Source organism: Danio rerio, chromosome 7 (assembly GCF_049306965.1).
Source record: "Danio rerio strain Tuebingen ecotype United States chromosome 7, GRCz12tu, whole genome shotgun sequence".
Taxonomy (NCBI): Eukaryota; Metazoa; Chordata; class Actinopteri; order Cypriniformes; family Danionidae; genus Danio; species Danio rerio.
In genome coordinates this window covers 25,817,023-25,845,000 of record NC_133182.1, presented here as the reverse complement: position 1 = coordinate 25,845,000, position 27,978 = coordinate 25,817,023, and the positions used below count along the sequence as shown (strand labels likewise).

At 36.9% G+C, this 27,978-nt stretch overlaps 1 protein-coding gene across 4 annotated transcripts in view; it reads right to left on the bottom strand.

Moving 5' to 3' along the window:
• Window positions 1-533: 533 nt before the first annotated feature.
• si:ch73-211e3.1 overlaps window positions 534-27,978 on the bottom strand; it is a 116,382-nt gene continuing 88,937 nt past the window's right edge. Inside the window, exons 1-5 of one of the 4 annotated variants that reach the window (XR_012383293.1) lie at window positions 7,711-7,918; window positions 7,410-7,538; window positions 7,195-7,267; window positions 3,586-5,366; window positions 534-3,545 (exon numbers count right to left, since the gene is read on the bottom strand). Coding sequence is in view for 2 of the 4 variants with exons in the window: in XM_009303154.5 (XP_009301429.1) it covers window positions 4,351-5,366; window positions 7,195-7,267; window positions 7,410-7,538; window positions 7,711-7,713 (1,221 nt within the window). In the remaining 2 variants the exon portion in view is untranslated. Of the gene's footprint in view, window positions 5,367-7,194; window positions 7,268-7,409; window positions 7,539-7,710; window positions 8,239-27,978 lie in introns of those variants that run through there. The other 3 variants (XR_012383292.1, XM_009303154.5, XM_073908431.1) reach the window with 3 other exon arrangements.

The following is a 27,978-nucleotide window of genomic DNA, read 5'->3' as shown; positions in this document are numbered from 1 at the left end:
CTGTACAAGTGTTGCTCGTATGTAACGTTATAGGTGGTGAAAAAAATGATGTCTGCAAAATGGTTGCAAACAATGTATATGGGTTGAATTTAAACAAACAAATTAAATTTAGTAATGTTCAACTTAATTTCTTTGTTTAAATCCAGACTAATTGTCTAAAACCAGTTAACATAAATTTTTTCAATCCAAGGAATCATCTTTGAATAATTTTTTTCTGTCATCTCTGTGCTACACCGAGGCTGCTGTTTCAGTGTAGCTGGTGTTTTTTTGCAATTTTTGCAGCCATCGTGATGCTAAATGAGAACAACTTCATTTTGATTTATCAATCCACTTCAATATCTAACGATTTGGTTGACAATCAAATTGGGTTGAAACAACATGAAGGAATTGTGTGGAACTCAATTTTTATCATAAAGCTAAATGAGGTGTGATGCTACTATTTTTCTTCATAGTTATATATTTCAGTCACAGCACCAGTGGAAACACAACTACAATATACAGCAAGAACAAAATATACACCAAAAAAAGAGACATTTTTCGATTTTATACAGTTTATTTCCCAATCTAAAAATATGAAGACAAAATATAATAAATCACAATTAATCACGAATCAGAATGTCTTAAAGTTCATGGCATCAACTACATGGTCATGAACTACTGGAAACCCAAGACTCTGGCACAAAGGACTGTGGGTTTTTTCTGCACTTGCTGTGACAGGTGTTGCTCTTGTATTACATTATAGGTGGTGTGATCATATACTTTCATCCCTCTGCTACATCGAGGCTGCTGTTTCAGTGTAGCTGGTGTGCACTTACAAAAAACATTCCCAGAATTGCTGAAAAGTGTCCTTGGTCCAGAAAACATCAAGATCTTTAAGATCTCCTCATTTTGTAAGAGGGAACAGATCATTATTACATGGACACTGGTGTCTAATGTAAAATGTATTATGCTATGGCAATATGACACAAGATAGAGAAGCTCTAATGTCTGAATGAAATGTTGAGAATCGTTATACTCCAAACGTTACAATTTAAAAAGACCAAACAAAACCCCTCTTAAGCCAGACTGGAGTACCAGAAGTCCAGTTATGTCAAAAACATAACGTTTTTTCTCCTTTGTAATACATAGTATTACTTCACGACTAACCATACTGTCTTGCATAATACAAATTACAATAGAGTTTCCTAGTGTAAAATATTTCATTCGCAATTTCAACGTGACACACATTTCTTTACATCATTGAATTCTTGTTTTATTTACTCTTTTGGTAAGTATTTACAAAGAAATCCGTCAGCAGAAAAGAAGCATAAATATGTGTACTTCTCTTTTTTTTTTTGTATGTTACACTTTAAGAAACCATATTTTACAAAATACTTTATGTACAGGGCGAGACCCCCTTTTGAAATACCCTCAAACAGTCCATCACGGAAATGATCTGAGATGCTTTTCAAATAGCAGGAATGAGACGTTGCAGATGTTTGCCTGGTCTGGAACGAGCCTGCCAACAATACTGTGATCTTTTGCATTCAGAGAATAGCTTACCCAAAAATAAATTACAATTCTGTCATCATTTACTCACCTAAAATCAATATTGTCAGACTCCATTAACATTAAATTCATGGTTAAACACAGCTCTTCAAAATGTGTTTCAGCCAAGAGGACATAAAGGCAAGTAAACAATGACAGAATGTTTGTTTTTGTCGTGTGAAATATATCTTTAATCGACTGAGAACTTGTTTACACTGCCAGGGAAAGCCCATTCTTTCCAAAATCAGTGTTTTACTCCATTTTAATTTAATGATGACCACAATATCATCTGTTTGTAGCGCAAAGAGCACTTGAAGAGCAACAATTGAGAAAAGAAAAGGGCATCTTATAACATTAGCCTGTTTAATGATGGCATTTCGTGAGGCTTAGCAGTGCATCATTTCCACCAACACATTATCAGTAATGCTAACCATGACCAGAACACTTGGGGGACTTTAAGACCTGTTCACACCAAACACCATAACTATGATGATAACTATAAACTTTATAAGCATCCTGAAGTATATACTGTGATGTGGGAATGTAATGTGATTGGTAACATTCTTACAATCCTGCCGATCAGAATCCTCTGAAGGTTAAACAGCTTGCACCTTGACGGTACATTCATTGTAATATGAATGGGAGAAAGTGTAATGCACAACATAGTGGGAATAAGTCTTCTAAATCAAACCATTTAATTTGTTTTGTTTTACGTTAAAACCATTGAACATTTATACTTCTGCGCAGAGTGATGACTCTACCCCACGCCCCATACCTTGTAAGCAGCAGTAGTGTGCATTTATACTTCTGCATTCTGTCCATGTTGCTCTGCAATAGCACTTCCAAAACACTAGTATGCAGTGGAGATTCCATACTGGAAATTAATGCAATGCTACTGTAGCTCAAACTCACATTTTAGTCACAAAATAAATGCAAAAAGTCGCTTGTTAAGTACTCGTGCAACTAGCCTCCTTTTGCTATCATGGCTCTTAGCTCCGCCCACACTTGTCAGCACTACCAAGATGGCCAATCACAAATCACGCTCTGCATCATTGTGACGTGTAGTAACAATTTTTTGAGAGATGCATATCAGGGTCTGCCTTAAGGCCTGTGCACACCGGGATGCTTTTTGCTCACGTTTTCCGTCGACGTTTAGCGCCTCCTGTCTAAATAAAAGGCCCCAATGTGATCGTGCACACCTACGCACAAAACGCAAGGCGTAAAAGCCTAATTTTTAAAGAAATGCCTCATGCTCATTTTTTGTTTTTGTTTTAACTTGCCGTGTCAAAACCTTCTCCTCCAATCAGGTTGGCACTTTTGTTCACGTACACGGAGCTGCTGAAGTTACGGTAAACGGCACTCGGAGACGCTCAAGTATAAAACTGTGAATGCGAGCGCACATTGAAGAAGAAGCCCAGAGGCGAAATGAACGTGGAGCTGCTTATTGCACTGGTGAACAATAATTATTTTTTCATCGCTACTTGCTACTTGAACCATCCGTGCTTGTTCGTATCACCAGTAACTTTAACAACAAGCATGTGAACTTCCTCTCTTCCTCTTCTTCTGTGTTATAAGTGGGGTGTCAGAAGCTTAAAGTTGTTTAGCGCCATTTAACGTCAAGGAGTGATTTTGCATACTCTTCTGCTTGACGCCAGTGAAAATCGCTTGGGTTTGAATCCGGAAAAACGTCTCATAAAACGCTGAAGATAAACGCAAATGAAAAACATCCCAGCGTGTACGAGCCTTTATGCTGCGTTCACACCAGATGCAGATGAAGCGTCAAGCGCGAGTGATTTACATGTTAAGTCAATGCAAAAACGTGAACAGACATTCTGCAGCAGTTTCGCGTGAATGAAATGGCACAAGTTGAGCATTTTGTTTGTTTGTTGTGCTTAATATGTGTATTGCACATTACAGATCAATCGCTCAAGTTGTAAAATTTGAACTTCAGCGGACATTCGCGCCGCGTTAAACAATCAAAAGCTTTCTTTTGTAGGGCCGTGATTATGACGTAGTGTCTGTTGTTGGTGTCCTGAGGGAAAATCCTTTTGCCGACACCGGACAACAGCTCAATTAAACTGGGCTCGGCTTTGTCGGAAGCACTGTTGAAAGCTCCATCATCCAGGTATAGTTTCTAAAGAAGTTTATGAACTCACAGTGCTGGGTGCACCTCTAAATGGATCTAATGGACTCAGACATGGCGCCAAACAAATCTACGCTGTTTTCATCCTTCCTAAAGCACAGCTACTCTCTCAATAAAATCCATGTTAGCCATTTAACAACAAAGCTAAATTTAACAGGCAGACAGAATCCCCGATCATGACGCCGAATCCGCTGTTGTGAAGCGAGTTTGATGCGCGAATGAAGCGAATAAACTCAAAATGTTCATGCGTCTTTTTACGCTTAAATAGCGTGATTTATGCACACATTCCGCATCTGGTGTGAACACAGAATTAGGGTATGACAAAGGGCATGCGACAGTGTGAGCTACTGTAAGGACTCGACACAGAAGTATAAATTGCCTTTAAATGTCAAGCCTGTGCATCACACATTTCCCCCATCCTGCTGTCCCACACACAGCAGTGTCTGCACAGCTTTCAAAGAATACTCAACTGGATGGACAAGTTTGACACGTGCAGTACCATGGACTCTTTCTGTTTCAGCATTCACCTTACAAATTACATGGACATTCTGTTGTCTTCTGGTGTGGACGCCATATAGTTGCCATCATAGTTATTGTTCTTGGTGTGAATGCACCTTTACAGAGTGACGCCCCCGTGTGGGCACTGTGTGTAGTGATTTTCAAACCTAGGAAGCCCTTGATCAGTCCCTATGATTTTGCTCAAGATATTCATCAATCATGGTGAGATTGTTCAGCCAGTCTTCATTGTTGCCCACCAGAGTGTCTATGAAGTCCACCTCCCCACCTCCACCTCCTCCGGGGCCTTGTAACCCGCCGGGCATTGCCCCATTGCTCTGATGCTGTGGTGTGTAGTCATAGGAGGGCAGCTTGTGTCCGGGGTTGTAGCCCTGCGGTAAACAGTGCTTCCCAGCAGAAGCAGTCTGATAGCTGGGAGGGGCCATGCCATGAGCTGGGTGCATCATGGATGGACCTCCTGGCTTCATGATGGCAAGAGAGGAGAGCGGACCTCTCATTCTGAGACTCTGTTGGGACATGGAGGATAGAGGCTGGGCGGTGGGCATCTTCTGCTCCGGTCGACCAACCAAACCAGGGACTACCTGATTAGGAGGAGGACGGGAGCCAGGGAAGTTGGCTGGCAAACCTGCCATTCCAGACCTCTGTGGAAACTGAGGACCGCCACATCCCGGTGGAGCTCCTCCTGCGGGGAAGGGGTGTTGGTGAGTCGCAGGGTCCATATGTGCTTGCACTCCTTGTTGGTGCTGCCAGAGCTGAGACTGTGATGCTGACTGCTGCTGTGAAGGGAACATCATACGTGACGGAAGAGCTCCACCTTGGTGCAGTGCCTGACGTAAGTGGTGGGTCGGCACAGGACCACCTGCAAGGGTTGGACACGGCATTCCTGGTCGGGTTACTGCATGAGCTGGGTGTAGTGGCTGACGTGGAGGGCCACCCATTCCCATCATGCCCTGGCCCGGCTGCATCGTCATCCCAAAGTCTTGTGACGGGTGGCAGAGGGGCTGTTTTGAGCCTTTGCTGCACATGTACACTCCTACTGATGGGCCCATCTGGGACACCGAGCCGGAGGACAAACCCATTCGGTTTGTGGGTAAAGGGCCGCTATGGGAAAGCATGGCAGAATTTGGCTGTTGAGGAGCCCCCATAGGGTAACACTCTGGAGGAAGCGGTCGACCTGGACCTGCAAGACAGAACAAAAAGTAATTAACGCATGAATTAATTAATTTAAAATCACACCACGACTGCAGCTGCTCACTCTATAAAAATGACAGATTGTTTTAACTCAGGGGCGAGGCAGTGGTGCAGTAGGTAGTGCTGTCGCCTCACAGCAAGAAGGTCGCTGGGTCGCTGGTTCGAACCTCGGCTCAGTTGGCGTTTCTGTGTGGAGTTTGCATGTTCTCCCAGCCTTCGCGTGGGTTACCTCCGGGTGCTCCGGTTTCCCCCACAGTCCAAATACATGCGGTACAGGTGAATTGGTTAGGCTAAATTGTTCGTAGTATATGAGTGTGTGTGCGAATGCGTGTGTTTCCCAGAGATGGGTTGCGGCTGGAAAACTTGCTGGATAAGTTGGGGGTTCATTCCGCTGTGGCGACCCCAGATTAATAAATGGACTAAGCCGACAAGAAAATTAATTAATGAATGTTTTAACTCAAATCTGAGACCTACCAAAGCAATGGGATAAAAATGTAATTTGCAAAATTAACACAATCATTGGGTTTGTCCATAATTTACCCAAATTTGGGTTGAAACAACCTACCATTTTTTATATAACTGACACTGGACATTACTAGTTAATAACTGGTTTACTGACACAGATATGTTGTTTAATTCTATTGTCAATATGCATGGCCGGATTAACCAATGAGCACTATGGGCACACCCATGCACACTTGGGGCACTTGGGTTGGGGAGTGTCTGTTTAGGCTAAGTGGCACCTCGTGGGAATAAACTAGCTAAGTGATTCACGCCAATCATTGTTTGATTGACAGAGACAACATAACTAAAGAGTGCAACAAACAGCGACGCGTGTGGAGTAGCTCGTTAAGCGCACGGCTACATCGATCAATTGATCATGAACCCGGTTCGAATCCAGTGTCTGATGAACACATTCTTCTTTTTTTCCCCCACTACATATCAGATTTTGCCTACTCTTCATCACGAGGAAGACAAATAGGCAAGTGTTTGTATTATGGAGGACTCTGATTTTATAGAACTGGATTGGAAAGGTGTTCTATCCAAATCATATGCATTACAAGTTAGTAGAAGATATACATTAAAAATACCCTTAAATATGAATTTGTAGTACTGTTTTAGTGAACTGAAACAAGTATATTAAAATCCATTAATTTTCACTAATTGTATTAGGATTTTTTTTTTCAAAGTTTGCTTTAAATGCTTTAAAAATAAGTTAAATCTTTGTAGACTAGAAATATATGTACTGTATTTCATTTATTTTAAAAAAAGTGGGCAATACATTATAGATTCATTTTATTAAAAAAATATTATATTACCCTTAATTAATTTTCTAATTCAACTATAGAGGTGCGACTAGGTAGGGGGCCTACAGGACATTGTGCTCAGGGGCTTCTGAATTCCCAATCTGTGCCTGTCATTAAGTGACACTCACATTCTTTATAGCCACTGTGAAATAATATTAATATTTCTAGGCTTCTAGGCTTTAATTTATTATTAGTTATTTGTAACATTTAGAGTCAGTGTTTACATGTCTAATTAATTATATATATATATATATATATATATATATATATATATATATATATATATATATATATATATATATATATATATATAATAAAGAAACTTACAACAATTTGTTATGAATGCTCCCTGTGCATTAAGCTTGTATGTTTTCAGTTCATTCCAAAAAAAAAAAACTTTTTCCAAAGGAAAATGTATGCAGATTTAATGCAAAAATAAAGAATGAGACTCAGTGTTCACTAAACGTTTATGGAAAATGACTAGTTGTAGGTGGAGTGATTTTTCTGTACCTTGAAATGGTGCCACCTGTTGGCAGTCTGTGATATGCCCTCCATTCATTTGCTCCAGTTGCCTTTGCTTTTCCTTTAAGAATCAAACAACAACACATTAACTTAATTCAAGCAAGCTAATTCTACTCCACAAGTAGGTGCAAAACAAATGGCCATTCAGACACCAAAGCATCAAAAACAGCACGAGGCATTCAACGTGAAGTTTGAACACTGACTTGTTGCTGTTGAAGCTGTTTGTTTATTAGTTGATTCTTCAGCATCATGTTGTAGTTGCTGCCCTGGGGCTGCCGTGGCACTGCTGACGGAGGCTCCTGAAGATGAGGTACCATTCCTGGCCCTTGATCCTAAAACAGACAAAAAAACAAAGAGGATTACTAAACCTGCACTCAGTTACAAACTTCCACGTTTTAAAGTTCAAATGAGTCAAAACAACAGCCGTCATCTTCTTCACACAGACGTGATCTCACCTTCACTTGACCCACACAAACAAATGTAACCAACTACGCATAATCTCACCATGATCAAAGATGTGACGCCATTCAGTGTAACCCGACACCGCTAAAAAGGTCATCTCAACCAAGCCCACATGTTCCGACAGGGCTCCTTTCCCTAGCAAAGTCGTAAACATCTGTAAATAACCACCGAGGATTCAGACCAGACCCTGCCTTCCCAGAGCCGCGGACGTTTGTTTTTGTTGGCTTTGTCTGAATGCACCCCTCCGCCCGAAACAGTCCAGCTAAGGCATTCCCATATTCCCCATTCCCACAGAAGAAATGCTCCCCACCCTCTTCCCTCCAAACTCCCATCCGAATCCTGAAAACACCTCGCACTCATGCGTAACCGGAGTGGAACATTAATCACAGACCATTATGAAGACGTGAAGAGATAACTGCTCCAAGTCTGGCATGGCAAGAACACAACGATCTGCTTCACGTCATGAAGACACAAACACCAAATGAAATTACTGGGTTTGTTATGTTGCGTGAATTCAATTATATCTTTAACTACATGTGCTTAGCATCGCTGATATCACGCTTCGAGAACAAGCAGAGGTAATCTGAGGCACTAACAGACACTCCTAGCATGAATCTGGTGTAATCATCTTTGCTTGTAGCAGGCAGGGTGGTGAAACCGCTTCCCAGGGGGAATATCGTGGTGCTTTGCAGTGGAAATGAATGGCTTGTCTGCAGCACTAGTGCTGGTAATGGATATTGATCCAGCGCTTGGGTATGTGCAAGCAGGAATGAAGAGCCGCTTTGGATGCTTTTGTTGGTTGTGTTGTGCTTGAGAATCATCTGTGGAAAATTCTGTTTGCCATTAAATGGATAGTTCAGCCAAAACTGAGAATAATGTCATCTTTTACTTGCCTTTCACTTGTTCAAAACCTTTCTGAGTTTCTTTCTTCTGTTAAACACAAATGAAGATATTTTAAAGATGGAAACCAGCAACGTTTGACTTCCACATTTGTTTTTCCTAAAATGCAGATATCGAAGGGGTTCTGCAGGTTTCATCCAGTCAAATTTAAGATGCTTTTAAGACCATTATGAATGAAATTTTTGACTTGTGCAGGACTAAACACTATATATTTCTAAAGGCTTAGTTGGGCCAATGGATTTTTTTTACTTAGCACTAAATGTAATAATCTCTTAGTGACATACTTTTTAAAAACAAATCTTAAGTTTAACAATGTTAAAGGCATATTTATTGTGGAGGCAATTGCATAAACAATCAAACATATATATTCGTTGGCTTTTGGGCCAAATTGATTGAGTATAATTCTATTTAACCTAATGCCTTTTGTTAAAAAACCTTAAGTGTCATGCCTATTTATAAATATTATGTCTACTCCTCTTACTTTTGTAATAATTTTTGTATGAATGGAAGACAATGTAAAGGGATATATTGCTCTGTTATTATCACGAGGAACTGTTTAATTTTAGTTTTCTTTCCCTGATTTAAGGGAGACATGTCTAACAGCTATTGTGAATTGCATCTCTTTGCAATACAAATATTTAATATAAACTTAAATAAAAAAAAAGTTTTATTAAAAATGGATTGTTGGTAATTGGATGGATGTCGGACATTCACATGTGGGCTTTACTAGGACATAGGAAAATTAGACCTGTTTAAAATGAATTAAGACACACAACACAATATTTCAGTGAATGTAAGGCCTAAAATGTACTTTTAGAAATTTAAGACATGTTAAGACCCCGTGGACACCCTGTGTCAATGGTTAGAGGTTTTCAGCTTTCTTCAAGATATTTTCTTTTGTGTTCAACAGAAAGCAGAAATGCAAAGGTTTAGTACTACTTGAGGGAGAGGAAATGGTGAGTATATTTTCATTTTTGGCTGAACTATCCCATTAAGAAACTTCGATTTGTAACTCTTGCATCTGCTACTTCTTTACTACTATTTGATTTAAACAGGTACACATGCAGACAATGCTGCTAAATAAACGTAATAAAAGAATAATATTTCATTATTATTTTTTTCCATAAATATGATTATTGATTCCCCCCCACCATCAGAGGCATACAATAAAAATGTAGCATAAAAAACTGCACACATCCACATCCTTCTATTATACACATACAGATTCAAATGACACACAAAAAAACAAATAATAAAATAAATGAATAAAATAAGAAAATTATGATTATAAAAATCTATTTAATATAATATAATTAATAATATAATATAATTAATATAATTATATAAATATAAAAATCCAAAATTTTTGTCTTTCCAAAAAATTCCATAAACCAAGAATACAGAGCTTGGCATTTAAAGAGATTTTAATATTAAACATGTGTGACATACACTCAATTATCGCTTTCCAAAACTTTTGTATTTTAGGACATTTCCAGAGGTAGTGATATCATACCTTTATTCTCTAAACCAGGGGTGTCAAACTCAATTCCTGGAGGGCCGAAGCCCTGCACAGTTTAGTTCCAACCCTGCTCCAACACACTTACCTGTAGGTTTCAAACAAGCCTGAAGGACTCAATTAGTTTGATCAGGTGTGTTTAATTAGGGTTGGAACTAAACTGTGCAGAGCTGCGGCCCTTTTGGAACTGAGTTTGACACCTGTGCTCTAAACATTTAGCACACATCTGGAATATTAGCAGAAAAAGCGTATCCAGGGTTATATACATTCTCATTAACCATTTATATTGAAGTCGTTTAAACCTGCTATGTATTATTGTTTGTGTTTGAGTTTCCAAGCAAGCAAAATTCCAGTCTGCTTATTATTATTATATTTCTTCACACTTTCACTGACATAGATTCCTTTACTAGCATCAGTCCTGAAGATAACTAGATATCCTTTGAAAAAGAATGTTACATCAGCATCTCAAATGCTTTATAAACCCCACGGAAAGAAAACGGAGAGCTGATTAGCATAATAATCAGCGCCTCTTCTCACAAATCCAACAGAGAGGGATGAATAAAAACCCTTGATTTAAACGAGCTTTTCCTCGTGGTGAACGCTAGGTGGCGCATGCGCACTCTCACAGCGCTAAACAAAAACACTACTATCAGCTTATTTAATCGCTTGATTCTCCTCAGGAGTTTACGCTGAGCTTCTGTCTACTCTCTTTATCGATCAAGAAAAAATGTCTGCTGTGTACCCACTCAGCCAAATGTATTGATAAACATAAATTATTAGTATGCTCATTAGCAGCAGTCATTTGTGAATATGCAGTCTGTCAGGAAGCAGCTCGCGCGTTATCCGGCAGAGCTCGCCAAGTTAAACAGCGTTTCCGATTATGCCCTCGATAAGAGTGATGGCCTTTCTTTTCTTTTCCCCCCACCTTCCCCTTGTCCTGAGTTACACCTCGAGCTTTCTTTCCAGAGCCTCCAGCGACACACGCAGGTTTCGAGTGAAGCAGTCCGTCAAACCGCCTCCCCTTTCCGCTCCGCGCGCGCACTCAGCTTTTCATGCAACTCACATTTCAGCGTGCATTTAATAGATTAGATATCACAGCAGCAGAGGTTATCAAAGCAATCCGCTGCCTTTGTTGTCGAACAGAAAGCAGCCGTTCCTGTGCGTACAAGACGGTAACAAAGAACGAGAGATATGCTTAACCCTGTCAAATCCATCGGGCTGGAAAAAGAAATGTAAATTCTCTCTCTCTCTCTCTCTCTCTCTCTCTCTCTCTCTCTCTCTCTCTCTCTCTCTCTCTCATTGCGGTATGCATTGTATTTGCATTGCAAAATAAGTGCAATGAAAAAATTAATATTAAAAAGGAACAAAGGCTACAATAAAACTTTTCATTTACAAATGCAAAATACCTACACTGCACAAAAAGTAAACACTCTCAAAAATAAAGGTACAGGGGCTGCCATTGGGGCAGTACCTTTTCAAAAGATACATATTTGTACCCAAACAGTCCACAGTGGTACCTCGAAGGTGCATTTTTGTGCCCAAATGTACCTATAAAGTACCTTTGAAGTACCATTATGGACCCTTCAGGTACAAATATGTATCCTTTGAAAAGGTGCTGCTCCAGTGACAGCTGTACCTTTATTTCTGAGTGTATGATCAATAAATCACGAAAGCATGTTTTTAGTTTATTGTAACTCATTAAAGTACGCTAATCATGTTGTAACTTAATTTTATAAGCTATGCAAGCTGTTTTAAGCCAGTTTAACATAAGTTTAATTGACTCTGGGTTAATTTGATTCAGGACTTATGCTTTTTTACGGTATATAAGTTGGAATTTATCAACTATCAAATGTAAGTTAAATAATGATAACGTTCATTAAAAGTTATTTAAAGGGATAACGATGATAACCAGGTCTTAAAAAGCCCTAAACCACATAAGAGAGACATAATTACCTTATGTCAAAGTGAAGAGGAATGAAACCAATTATGCAGTTGAATGCTGCTGAGCATGAAATAGATCTTCTATGGCTAAAACCCAGAGTAAGCATGTATGACCTTGCGTTTGTCATCAGATTAGGGTTGTTATAGTTTTTAATGTTTTTAAAAACCTATACATTATGCTGATTTATATTAATTAGTTATTAAATCTTTTTAGAATAGTATTTTGAGTTTTATTTGTAATTTAAAAGTAATCCTTTTATTATTATTATTTTTTGTTTTTAGTGTTGATTGTTAAAGTTACTTTAAAGTGCTACCGGCAGCTTGTTCTCTGCAACTCTTACATAGTCGCCCGCTGAAGCGAAGCAGGCCTGTACCCGGTCAGTACCTGGATGGGAGTCCCCATGGGAAAGCTAGTTTGCTGCCGGAAGTGGTGTTAGTGCAACCAGCAGGGGGCACCCAAACTGTAGTCTGTGTGGGTCTAACGCCCCAGTATAGTGACAGGGACTATACTGCTCTTTGAGTGCCGTCTTTCAGATGAGATGTTAAACCAAGATCCCGACTCTCTGTGTTCGTTAAAAATCCCAGGAAGTCTTTCGAAAAAGATTCGGGGTTCAACCCCTACATCCTAGTCAAATTTGCCCACTGGCCTCTGTCCATCATGGCCTCCTAACCACCCCCATATCATATTTAGCTTCATCACTCTGTCTCTTCTCCACCAATCGGCGGGTGTGTGGTGTGCGGTCTGCGGTCTGGTGCAATATGGCTGCCGTTGCATCATCCAGGCGAATGCTGCATACTGGTGGTGGATGAGGAGATTCCCCCCTATATGTGTATAGTGCTTTGAGTGTCCAGAAAATCGCTATATAAATGTAAGGAATTTTTATAATTAATTTTTGTTATTAATATTGCTAAATTATTTGTTTGTTTGTCAATTTTAGTAAACAAAAAGCTGCAATTACATTTAATTGGACATTACGATGACATTTAATTGAAACTGTTTTATCTCATAAAAATGACTGCAAAGTGAAATTCAGCATTTCTATCGATATGTCCATGTCCTTATATAAAAATACAGAAGCTAAAAACACCCATCAGTGTGAAAGTGGGCAGTAAAAAAATTGACCTTTGCATTGAGCTTTGGGCATTAAATGTTGCTCAAACAGCAACACTAACTTAAGTTTTGGCCCCCATACACCCGCAGTGCCCGCACTCTCCTCATAACTTATACTCCCCATAATCACTGTACTATTTAATATTTGCACATTTAAAGTTGCACATATTCATTGAATTACACTACACTGCACTAATTTATCTTGAATTGTACATGTCCACTGTACATATACATTTGTAATTATGTTCACATACAGTTGTAGTCAGAATTACGAGCCCATCTTTGATTTTTTTCTTTTTTAAATATTTCCCAAACGATGTTTAATAGACCATGGAAAATTTCACAGTATGTCTAATATTACTTTTTCTTCTGGAGAAAGTCTTATTTTATTATTTTTTTATTTATTTTTTAGAATAAAAGCAGTTTTAAATTTTTTAAAATAATTTGAAGGTCAAAATCATTAGCCTTTTTAAGCTATATATTTTTTCGATAGTCTACAGAACAAACCACCGTTATACAATAACCCACCTAATTACCCTAACCTGCCTAATTACCCAAATTAACCTAGTTAAGCCTTTAAATGCCACTTTAAACTGTATAGAAGTGTCTTTATGTTTAAAAAAATGTGTTGAAAACAAATCTTCTCTCTGCTGAGGAATTGGGGGAAAAAAATAAACAGGGGAGCTAATAATTCTTACTTCAACTGTGTATCTGCATACCCTGATTATTAATAGCAACCTATATATATATATATATATATATATATATATATATATATATATATATATATATATATATATATATATATATATATATTCATAGTACATCCATCTGTAAATATCACCATAGTTTTTTTTTATAGTTGCAATCTATATACTTTTATAACCTGCACTTGCTGCTATTGCACTCCTGGTTTGACCTAAACTGCATTTCGTTGCCTTATACTTGTACATATGTAATGACAATAAATTTGAATCTTATCTAATCTCAAAAAGTGAAATATATACAAGGACCCCAAAGACTAAGGATTTTATTTGCCACCAAAAAAAATCTAATTTATTTAGGTCCTTTTCTCAGGCTTTAATTGCTATAAGAAATGTTTGAGAAGCAGCAGTGCAGGACTATAGGGAAAGAGAGAGAGAGAGAGACAGAGAGGCAGAGAGAGAGAGAGAGGTTGTTGTTGAATGTCAGTGAAGTCGCTTTGTCATGCAACTCTAAGTGACCTTGCTGGGATTGGAGCGAGGGGGAGGAACAGAGAAACAGGGAAAGCTTACAACTGAGGAAGTGAATGAAGTGAGCAGAAAGCCAGGAAAGACGAGCACATAACTTGTGCAAAATTGGGTAGAATTAGAAAGTGCAGTGGATAATGGAAGCGGATGTGAGTCAGAAAGAGAGTGAAGTGAAGATAAAGTGGGCCAGAGTTGTGTATGGTTTCCTAGAGCTGGCAGGAGTCCAACTGTCCAGTGACTTTAACTGCTGTTTTTATCTGCACAATAACCTGCAAGTGTACACACATCTATTGCCTTGAGGTTAGAGCAATGAGAGCTGACCACCAACACAGTGAACCAACATATATCTCAAGATTGCATACTGACGATGAGATTTGAATCGATAATCTCTGGCGAAATTTAACATGCGTATCCTTATTTATATGTGCATATACAGCAATATGTGCATCTGAGAGTAAGAGCTGCACACAGTGTTAAACCTAAGACAATTAAAGAAATTTGTTTAAAATAAAATGTACATATACATCCAGTTGAAGTCAGAATTTTTAGCTCCCCCCCTGAATTACTACCCCCCCTGTTTGTTTATTTCCCCCCCTCAATTTCTGTTTAACAGAGAGAAGATTTCTTCAACACATTTCTAAATATAATAATTTTAATAACTTATTTCTAATAACTGATTTATTTTATCTTTGCCATGATGACAGTAAATAATATTCGACTAGATATTTTCAAAACACTTCTATACAGCTTAAATTGACATCAAAAAGGCCTAACTAGGTTAATTAGGTTAACTAGGCATGTTAGGATAATTAGGCAAGTATAACAGTGGTTTGTTCTGTAGACAATCGAAAAAAATTTATTGCTTAATGGAGCTAATAATTCTGACCTTAAAATTTTTTATTTATTTATTTTTTTTAAATAAGAACTGTTTATTGGGCCTGAAATAAAACAAACAAAACTTTCTCTTGAAAAAAGAATATTACAGGAAATACTGTAAAAATTTTTTGCTCTGTTAAACATCATTCAGGGAATATTTAGAAAAAGGAGGCTAATAATTGTGACTTCAGCTGTATATTACGTACATGTGAATAATTCAAAAATATATATAACCTCTATCGTTCCTCTGATTTTTTAGTTCATTTAATCAAGCATATAAACATGTGTGATAGCGAGAGAGATGGACAATATTATAAAAAGCATAATATTATAATAATAATTATTATTTATACTAGTGCTGGGCAAAGATTAATCTAATTCCAAATTAAAGTTTGTTTTAAGATACGCATTACATTTATGATACATTATGATACACACTAACATAAAAACTAAACTATACCAACATTTTTTACATAGATATGTAAATTTATATATGTATCATATACCCACTGTAAAAGAATATGTGCTGCCTAAAAGGTTTGTTAAATTAAATGAACTTTTATACTGACTAATAACAAACTAATAATCAAACTTTGTATACCAACATTTTGAGGTGAAACTTGACTAATTAAAATGAGTTAAGGTCACATGAAAACATTAATTCTTACTTGTATGACTTTTTGCCATTTCATTTTTTACAGTGCACATATCTTTTATATTTAAATAAAAATAAACATTTTTCTTAAATATATGCATGCATGTGTGCATTGTTTTATTTCAGCTAAAAGCAGCTTTTAGTGTTTTAAAAACCATTTTAAGGTCAAAATTATTAGCCCCTTTAAGCAATATTTTTTTGGATAGTCTACAGAACGAACCATTATTATACAATAACTTGCCTAATTAAACTGCCGAGTTAACCTAATTAACCAAGTTAATCCTTTAAATGTCACTTTAAGCTGTATAGAAATGTCTTGAAAAACATCTAGTCAAATATTATTTACTGTCATCATGGCAAAGATAAAATAAATCAGTTATTAGGAATGAGTTATAAAAACTTTTATGTTTGGAAATGTGTTGAAGAAATCTCTCCGTTAAACAAGAAACTGGGGAAAAAATAAACAGGGGGGCTAATAATTCTGACTTTAACTGCATACATAATAAATATACATATCACACACACTTAAATTGTCAAAATAAACTTATTAACAGTGTTTATTTTAATTTGTTGTTTAATTTGTAATTTGTTATAACTTTATTTTATTTTATTTTATTTTATTTTATTTTATTTTATTTTATTTATTTATTTATTTTAGCCCCGCACTAATACATACATTTATTAATGAATTGATATAAAAACATTTAAATAGACCTTGCCAATTTAAAATTGTAGAAGTTTGTGCAATTTAATTAAAACGTTTTAAAATGTTTATTTAAATCAAATATTTATGTATTGTCCTATAACATCGACCACATATTTTATTTATTGATGGCTTGATTTGAATATGCACATCTACCAGTGTGTGTGATAGTGGGAGCGGCTCACATCATTGGGCATGAGAAGAGGATGTTAATGAATGTGACGCCTGACCTACTTCCACAACAACACATATCAGCTCTCTCTCTTGCTTTCCCTCTGTTTGCGTGGCTTATGAAGACAAGAGCCAGCCTTCATGCCAGCCTGGTTAACCACACTGTACCATGTCTACCAAATACACCCAATCACGAAAAAAAATAAAATAAATCCAGCTCTCGGGGCTCTGAGGATATCCACATGTTTTGTTCAGACACGTAAAAATAGATTTTAGGTTTTGGGAAAGCGAATAAAGATGGGAGGCGTGTGGGTGGATGGATGGATGTGAAGGAGAGAACAAGCTCCCCCAGTCTTATGCTTTGAAGCCTGCTAACTATCCTGGGACCCTTTGAAACACCGCCTCGAATTCCCGAACTGTTCCTGGCACGCACTTCTGCATGTACACACACACTCACACTCACACTCACACACACACACACACACACACACACACACACACACACACACACACACACACACACACACACACACCCCTCCCCCTCACAGTGCCAGACACTGGAAAGAGTAAGATGCGTGCACACACACACACACACACACTTGTGAGATAAAGCATTCCTACACACTACCTTCGCACAAATCATATTTACACATTAAAAATGCTCTCGCACATACAGTGCACACATTCACACACACACCTGGGCTTGGTGGGAGAGAAGCGCTGCCAGGCTAGTGTTAACTTGGCAGAGAGCTTAATTTATTCAGCATTCATTCCTGCCGCAGCTGGGCTCTGCGTCCTCAACCTTGCAGAAACGCACCGCCGCAGAACCACATCCAAACCTACAGCTCTCAACACCTTCGGCCCGGGCGGACGCTTCTCATCGTTGCATTCCAAAATCTTCAATTACGACTTTTCAGTGGTGGCCATCTAAGACTGCGTTTGCACTAGTGTGCTTTGGTTTATAATGGGCAACTTTTGATGCAGTTTACACCAGACATCAGCAGTGCTAAGATTTAACAAAAGAGTCTACACTCAACAACAACAACAAAAAGTGCTTGTTCAAACTACCTGTTTAAAATGAGCTAAAACAACACAGCTCTGGTCATTTCTTTGGTTATTTTATTATCAGTTCATTTAAATTTGTAAGCCATTATGTTAACGTGAGCGTTTTTGTGTTGGCATAACAGGAAGGAATTGTGTTAGTCCACTTACTTGGTTACACTGTAAAAAGTGATTAGCTACTTAAAGTGAGTAAACTAAGTGCCTTAAAAGCAACAAGTTGACAAAGATAATGTAAGTAAATCCATTGTAACTTGGAACCGTTGGGTTATTTATTTTTATATTAATGCTAGTTGTACTCAGCTTTTTCAAGTTAACTAATCCTTTTTTTCAGTGTCAGACTATTTTAGCACATATGTTTTTAATAATTACTAATTATTACAATATTACATATTTGGTGCTTCATTAAGTCTAAAAAAAATCTACAATTATAGCTTTATTGAATTTAGAAGATACACTGGAGTCTGTAAGTCTTAGTTACAGTCATTTTGCTATACAGAAAAGCTGAAAAAAGCCCTAATATAATAAAGGTGTGCTGGGAAAAGTGATTTACCTTTGTGTACTGTACTGGAAAAGTAGTTTACTTTTATTTTTAAAAAGTAAGTGCAATTTGCATAATTATAAAAATGAAGTCAATTTAACAGCTCCAAGTTACAATGGGTTTACTTACATTATCTTTGTAAAGTCAACTTGTTGCTTTTTAAGGCAGTTGGTTCACTCGCTTTAGGTAACTAATCACTTTTTACTTTGTAGAGGATTTGTAGTTCCCAGCATGCTTTCTGTGAGATTGAATTAAGAAAGGGAAATGTTGACAATAAAAGTAATTTTAGATGTTTAAAGTTAATATAAAGATTTGTTAGAGATTAATCTTCAGTTTAGTTTGCAGATTTAGATGATTTTCATGTAATGCTTTGAGTTTTAAGATTAAGTGTTGGCAGCTTTATCAGCAAAACTGCAGTTTGTTGCTTTGCTTAGTGAGCAATAACTGTCTTAAAATTAGTTCTAGTCTCAATCAACTTTACCGTGAGGCAACGGTGCTAACCACTGAGCCACCATGTTGCCCATTGCAAAACTTCCCATCATTTACAACAATTGCCACTATAAAGTCATCTTCACATGGCTGATTTACAGTAAAGCAGCCTGATTCTGATGCAAATTTTTACCACATTAATTAAACTGTGTAAATACTCATTCCTTCATTTTCTTTTCGGCTTACTCCCATAATTAATCTGGGGTTGACACAGCAGAATGAACTGCCAACTTATTCAGCATAGGTTTTACACTACGGATGTCCTTCCAGCAACACTGGGAAACACTCATACACTCTCATTCACACACATTCACTACGGACAATTTAGCTCATCCAATTCACCTGTAGAGCATTTCTTTGGACTGTGGGGCTAACCGGAGCACCCGGAGAAAACCAAGGCCAAGATGGGGAGAACATGCAAACTCCACACAGAAAAGCCAACTGACCCAGCCGGGGCTCGAACCAGTGACCTTCTTGCTGTGAGGCGATCGTGCTACCCACTGCACCATTGTGACACCTACTGTGTAAATATAAATTTTTGTAAAAGAAATTCCGCTTCAGATTTGATTTCTGTGTAAAGATGTCTTGATAATTTGTGTTTTATGTTTAATATTCATATATATAAGCTGCAATACTTTTCTATAATTTGCTTGACATGCATTTTTTGGTCATATAAGGTGGATGGAGATCATTTCTAAAACATACTGGAAACACCAGTATGGATGAGGATCTTTTTCATATTTAAAACACACAAAATGCACCAGAGTAAATGAAGCCCAAGACTCGTCTCAGCAGCTCTAAAACAATGCGGCTGCTGGAAGTGGAAGGAGGGTTATTTGTTTGCGTTTGTCCGAGCGAAGCCCCTCCGAAATGCCCTGGAAGCACATTCTCCACCATCTGTGAAACACCCCCACCTCCACCCTCCCTCTGTTCCACCTCAGGGCAAGGTCACTCGGGACGGGCTCTGCACTAGCACACAAAGACAACACAACTGTTTTATTAAGCCATTTTAGTCACCGTTATCATGTCTCATACTGTTAGCTAAATTCTCCACACTGTCACTCCTGTTTTAATCTCTTACTGTACACTGAATAATAATGCTGACTGAATAAACAATTATGCTAATTACTGGAGTCTTTTAGCCCAGAATGCAGCTCTATGAATCAGTCAAAATTCTCAGTGCAATCCTCAGTTTTACATTAGTTATGGAGTAAGATATCAATCAGGAGGATGATTTGCCATCAAACAATGTTCAAATGATCAAATTGATTGGCCAGCTAATGTTGGATAAAGAAGTTAATTAATTAATGTAGTTATTTACAAGACTAGATTTAAATGCAATAAATCTATTAAACTTCTTATATATACAGCTGAAGTCAAAATTGTAAGCTCTCTAGTACATTTCTGTTTTGTTTTTCAAATATTTCCCAACTAATGTTGTTTAGTCATTTTTTTCGCAGTAATTCCTATCATTTTTAATCTTATTATATTAATCATCATTATACAATGACTTCCCTAATTCCCCTAACTTAGTTAACCGACACTATAAAAAAAGTAATTTTTTAGTAGTTGGGGTGCCGAAAAAAAAAAAAAAACATACCATTTATTTACCGTAAAATTACAGCAGTTAAATTACAGAAATCTACCGTGAAAAAACAGACGTTAAATTACAGAAAATTTAGTGGAAATTTCAATGCAAAGAAATTTCTGTAATTTAATGTTTGTTATTTTACGGTAAATTTGTGTAATTTAACGTCATTATTTTACTGTAATTTAACGGTCATTACTTTACAGTAAACTTCTGTAATTCAATGGTCGTTATTTTACAGAAATTTAGCGGTTGTTACTTTACAGTAAAATTCTTTAATTTAACCACCGTTATTTTATGCAAAATTTCTGTAATTTAATGGCTGTTATTTTACAGTAAATTTCTGTAATTTAATGACTTTTATTTAATGGTAATTTAATGATTGTTACTTTACAGTAAATTTCTTTCATTTAATGGTCATTACATTACAGTACATTTCTTTAATTTAACCTCTGCTATGGTTGTTATTTTACAGAAATTTAGCGGTTGTTACTTTACAGTAAAATTCTTTAATTTAACCACCGTTATTTTATACTAAATTTCTGTAATTTAGAGATCGTTATTTTATGGTAATTTTACTTTGCTTTAAATTTCTTTAACTTAATGGTCATTACAGTAAATCTCTTTAATTTAACAACTGTTATTTTATGCAGAATTCCTGTAATTTAACAGTTGTTATTTTATGGTAATTTAACTGCTGTTACTTTACAGTACATTTTTGTAATTTAGTGGTTGTTATTTTACGGTAATTTAACAGTCGTTATTTTACAGTAAATTTCTGTAATTTAACGGCCGTTATTTTATGGTAAATTCTGCAATTTAACGGTCATAATTTTACAGTAAATTCTGTAATTTAATGGCCATTATTTTTCAGTAAATTTCTGTACTTTAAAGACCGTTATTTAACATTTTTTTCCGGCACCCCAGCTTAAAGTGTAGTTAAGCCTTTAAATGTCACTGAACTGAACACTAGTACCTTAAAAATATCTAGAAAATATTATGTGCTGTCATAATGACAAATATAAAATAAATCAATTATTATAAATTAGTTATTAAAACTATTATGCTAAAAATGTGTTGAAAAAAAATCTTCATTTTTCTATCAAACAGAAATTCAGGGGAAATATATATATACACACACTTGTTTATTTGCTTCATACCAGCCACCAATTGTCCCTCATCAGTAACCGAACTGAAACTCCAATAACGCTTGGTTACTAGTTTACATTTATACAGTGCCTTCCAGTTTCTCTCCTCGGTGAAAAAAGCCCTGCTCCTGTATCTGCCCTGACGAGGCACAGACCTCTGGCATTTCTTCCTCTTTCATCTGATCACATGTTCTCATCTACTGGGCAAACACATTCTCTGTTTGACTGCACACGCAGGAGGCCTTTGTTTCCAGTGCAGACTGTTTACAGGGGCAGAGAAAGTTTGATTTCCATCTAGTTCTCAGGAGATCTCCATACCTTGCAGGTGCATGTATGAATGTGCGAGTTTGTGTGTACATGTTTGTGTGTGCATGTGTGTGGAATATCAAGCACATAGGTCTGGCGGCTCATGCTTGATCTAATAATGAGGAGGGAACGAGGAGAGATTATTGAAAACAAAGAAACGAAGAGCAGTGTGTGTTCATACAGTCTGTTATTCTCCCTCATCTATTTGAATACAAAAATATTTCAGTCTTTACCTGGTACACTGTAAAAAATGCTGGGTTCCACACAAGTCCTTCATGTTGCACTATAAAGAAGTAGTTTAACTAAGCATCAAGCGTCATTTTTTGAGTGTATTCAAATGCATTTTGTGATACACAAGGAGATGATGCAAACAAATTGAAATTGACACCATTTTAATCCATCTCTTCTGTCTACTTTCAATGACTTTCTTGATTACCTAAAGAGTCTATCGGAGAATGCTCACTGTAGTTGGGCCTTGTTTGATCCTTTGGTCTAACATCGAGGAACAAACCTGTGCAGTTTTTTTTATGAGCACATAATGGACATAGAGAATCACAGAGCAGAAGTATCCATTATTAACACCGAAATAGGACTAGTTAGAGAAGTTCTGCTTTTTGTATAATTTGCTATATTTATTATAACCCAAACTTACGTTTTCATGCGACAAACTTTCAATCTCTTTTATTTACAAATACACTTCAGCCGTCCTTTAATGTTTAAGAATTGGATCAGAACGCAGGAAGCCGGTTGGTGTCCGTTTAAACGCATGTGACTACTTGAGCACTGAGATGTTTTCAACTTCTTTCAACTAATTTCAGTGTTTTCAAAGTGGTCAAATGTGGACAAGATTGAAATGTGTTAGACCCTGTTTGCTGTTTTTAGTGCTATCCACCGGTGTCTGAATAGAAGAAAACGTACATTAATACCAGATGTGTTTATTTTACTTGAATGCTTGTTTTTTATTATATTAGGACTTTTAAATTACTTTTACTGGTTTTATATGAGGTAATGATATTTTTTATACCTCTAAAATAAACCAGAGAAAATTCAGTAACCGCTACAATAAGGTCTCAACTTAATTTAAGTTCCTTGTCTGATGCATTAAAAGACATCAAGTAGGACCAAGCAATTTTAACTTTTTGCTATTTGTTTATAAATGCTAGTCGATCATTATGAGATCATTTTATATCCTTTATATTGCTTCTATATCCTTTAATTTGATGAATCAGTCAAAAAAATTATGCTCTATGATTATTTATGTACCCTCTATTTGTTTCTTTCCACGGTTGAATCAAGTATGTTGATAATGTTTGCCACTGACTTTCATAGATTTACTTTTGTTATTTTATCAAGTCATGGGCTATTGATTTTATACCAAATCTTCCGAAGACTCTCTGTTGTGTTCATGTGAACCACTGGAGGTTGCGTAAATAATTAATAATTCCAACTGGATGATGTGACGGTGGAGAGAAGACAGAGTAATGAAGCCAATCATGATACGGGGATGGTTAGGAGGTCATGATGGACCGAGGCCAGTGCGCAAATTTGGCCAGGATGCTGGGGTTAAACCGCTACTCTTTTTCAAAGGACATCCTGGGATTTTTAACAACCAAAGAGAGTCAAGACCTCAGTTAAACTTCTTATCCGAAAGTCTCCATCAATATACTGGAGTATCAGGACCCACACAGACCTCAGGTTGAACTCTTCCTAACACCACTTCCAGCAGAAACCTAGTGTTCCCTTGTGGTCTCCTATCCAGGTACTGATCAAGCACAGTGCTGCTTAGCTTTAGTGGGAGAGAGTTGCAGAGAGCTAGCTGCCATCTATATAAATAATGAGAAAATGTTTATTTTAGGGTAATCAATCCAGTCTTATTACTAACACGTCTTATAATTGTGGACAGCAAGACTTCTTATAAGAATATTTTAGTAGTGATGCAGCGTAAGGCCTTATTTTATAGTTTTCTTCAGCCATTTACTCTTACAAACTGCTGGACAGTCCACCAATTACAAGTAAAACCTGCACACACATGGAAATAATTGCCAACAGTTGTTAGTTTGCACAGATATGCAAGGATGAAATCTCCCCGCTTTGAACACACCATATTAAACAACGCAGGTTTAGACTGTTTCCTCTGGGATCCACACGATAATGCTACAAAAAAAATCCACATTTTACTTTAAAGAGCAGCGAAGCAGGAAAACATGTTTTATACCGGCACATCACAAACAGAGAGTATGTGCAGTTATTAGGCAACAGGGCTGAAAGAGTTCTTAATTATTCATCCTCAGTTTAGAGGCAGTTTGTTTGCTATAAGCATGGTGGTCTGAGAGATCTTAGAAAACACGCCGGCACTCCTCTGCTTTTCAGTTTGCAAGAACAGTCAACAGCACACCAGAACTTCCTTCCTGTAGACCACAAGTGTGTGTTTGTGCGTGTGTGTGTGTGTGCGTGTGAAGAGGGATGAACATCAGGCAGTGTTTCAGGCAGTGTTTGAACACCAGCATAACGCTTTCCCTGGGCCCTGTTTATACATGCTATTAAGATGTTTTTGTGGATCGGATCGTAAGTAGACGATAGAGACACATTAAAGTTTATACCTGCTATTTAAATTTGAGCACTTTCAACATCTATTCTGATAAAAGAGTGTCCATGAGCTGGTGAATGTTTGGGATTTTTTTTATTCTATTTACTACCACCAAAACTGCTCATTTAAATTGAGCTGAAACACATTACTAGAGTTTTTTTTTAGTTGTTTTATGTTCGATCCAATTAAATTTGTACAAACTAATAAGTTAATTTAATTTGTTCATGCTGTACCAATACAAATCAATTCTGTGGAATCCAGCATTTTTTACGGTGTATTGTAAAATAAGCTTGCATATACTGTACACTCAAATCAGAAGTACTCAATATTTGGAAAATATTTTAACAATTTTAGCAGTGAAATTAATTAAATATACTGTATTAATGCAGTTACAAATAGGCATGGGCCAGTATAAGATTCTGATGGTATGATAACCGTGGATAAAAATATCACAGTATTGTAGTTAGTGCTCTAAAATATGTTGTTTTTAAATGTCCGGGTAAAAAAAAAACAATTTTCCCCCCCATTGAACGCAACATATTTTATTTTAGGAAACGTAAAATATTTTGAAACAGTGGCTTTTAGTGTAAGGGGTCTTTTTAGCTGGAGATACAGTCAGTTGTCCTAAAATATACAATTAAAAGTTTTGGTCTCATCTTTAACCTTTAAAAGTTTTACCTTTAAATTAAACCTCAACTCTTGCAAACAGCAATAAACCTTAAAAACCTTTCTCCTGCCATGCTACAAAAGTAACATTTTAGGACATTTCATTATTTCTTTTCTCATTTAATTAATACTTTAGAACATATTTTTTAAAATGATTGCCTTTATCTATAAAATCACAGTTTAATAACGAGGCATCAGACAATTTTATCACATGAAAAGGCAAAAATCAGTTTGGTGATTGCAATTGCCTTCATTGATTCACTAATTTTCTTTCAGCTTAGTCCCTTTATTCATCAGGCGTGGCTACAGCAGGATGAACCGCCAACTTATCCAGCATATATTTAACACAGTGGATGCCCTTTCAGCTGCAGCCCAGTATTGGGAAACAGAGATACACTCTCACATTCACACACATACTGTACACTACTTTGCCCCCACATCACTTAAGTACTGAGATATTCAGAGATTTTATTAAGCCATTATATTTATTAATCTTCCTGTATTTATAAAGAATCAGATTTTCTTTTTGATTGTATGAACAGGAACAGAAAGAAGTTGTTTTCTTTGTCACTAATTATTTGCTACTGGTAAGAGAACTTATCACATTATCATAGCAAAATTATGATTAGAGATGACAAAGCTTAAATCTCATCCAGCAAGTGCTTCAACAACAACAACAATAAGTTTAAATAAATCATCCCCTGTTGACACTTATATTTAGCGTCATCCACTTGAAAACGGCTCCAAGAAAATGCATGTTAAAACCAGGTGTAAACAGCCAAAACATACATTTCGTCATTCCCAGCCATTATGAGACTCTTATGTGATTTAATTCTCCCCAATTCTGTCTCTATTCAATCCTCTTCATTCTTTTGTCATGCTAACACACACACACATACACACACACACACACACACATACACACAGACACAGACACGCGCACACGCACACGCACACGCACACGCACACACACACGCACACACACACGCACACACACACACACACACACACACACACACACACACACACACACACAGGCGGTCTGAGAGGGATCGTGGGGGGATTTACTGCTGTCAGGATAGATCAGCTGCTTAGACCACTCACCCTTGTCTAAATCAGACTGGTAGAAACGACATGAAACAGGCAATCCCTTACAATTGCTTTATAAACACCTCAGATGCGCTTTCTAAACCTGTAATCGTAGCTTATTAGACTCTAAGACACTCCACAAAGCTGCCATGACAGGTCGTCGCCCTTAAATAACACTTGTTCTCTAGGGCTGATCTTCATTTAAGCACACAAATGTTTTATTTTCGTGTGTGAGTGAGACTGTGACCCCCCGTGACACTTAGCATACATCTGAACCAAAACATTTCAAATCATTACTTTTTTGGGGGGTAAAACCTCTAAAAATGTATACAAACTCTGGGAGAGACTGTGTTTATTTGCTGTGAAACAGTAATATTGTAAAAAAAAATATACAATTATCATTTAAAAAGATGCAATTTAAATGTTTTAATATATTTTAAAATGCAAATATCTGCAAAACATAGAATTTTAAACATTCTAATAGGTTGATTTGCAGCACATTTTTACCATAAAACATATAGTAAATCAATTTCTAGAGGCATACCCCTCCCCGCTGGAATCATTTAATGATCTAATGGCCATTATAATAAAAGTTTTTCTAATTCTGTTTGTCCTGCATAGGAACTCTAAAATGATGTCCTGATGGAGGGAGCTGAAACAGAATACAATGGGTGATCTTGGGTGCATAAGATACCCGAGCTCTCTTTAAGACATAATTATGGTAAATTACCATTACCATTGGACCAGTTTGGTTAAAACTAATGACCGTGCCTGCCACCTTCACAAAGGCTGAGTAGACAATGCAGAAAGATAAAACAGGTTTAATAAAATGTTCATAAAATATAATTGTAATATAATTGTATATAAAAATAATTATATATAAAATAATTATAATAATAATACAAACTGAAATGTGTGCGTGTGTTTTTCGTGACATGTTCAGCCCGTTCAAGGTACTCCGTCGTTCTTATTGTTGAGAGACCTTGGGATCCAGCGAATCTTGGCTCCACTCATACAAGGTTAGCAATTTAAATCCACTGATAACATGTACATACTGTAACACACACACATACACGCATGTCCTTGAGCAATTTCCCCTTCTATTTATCCTTCGTCTCAGTTTCACTCTTCTCTCTTGATGCAGAAATGTGAGAAGATCTATTCAAAACATTAGCCCCTTTCACACATACAGACCTTTCCGGAAAATTGCCGGCAATTTTCCGGAAAGGTTGTATGTGTGAACAGGTCCTTTTTGAAAATACCGGTAAATTCGTTCTGGCTATTTTCCGGAAAGAGAAGTTGTAACATTACCGGTAATTTGCCGGAATGCTGCGCTGTGTGAATGCAGAAGGAAGATTCCCGTAATAAGCGCGTGCACGTCTAGAACGTGCTGACGTGAGACGTCTGCTTTAGCCAATCACAACAGTCAGACGCATTTACGTCCGCGCAGTTTGTGAGGATAAAAGCCTATGGGAGTAGTAGGTAATGAAGAGGCAGACCAACTTGCAAAGGAAGCATTACAACATACTCAGATAGAAATAAAAATAAAAATAAGTAAGTCAGAGGTAAAAAACATAATTGCAAAAGAAACAGGTAGAATGTGGCAAAGGGAGTGGGATAATGGAGAAAAAGGCAGACATATGCATAATATTCAAGGATGTGTGGGTGGTACTAGAAATAAGTTTGGTAATAGAAGGAATGATGTGGTAATAACTAGGTTGCGTGCTGGTCATTG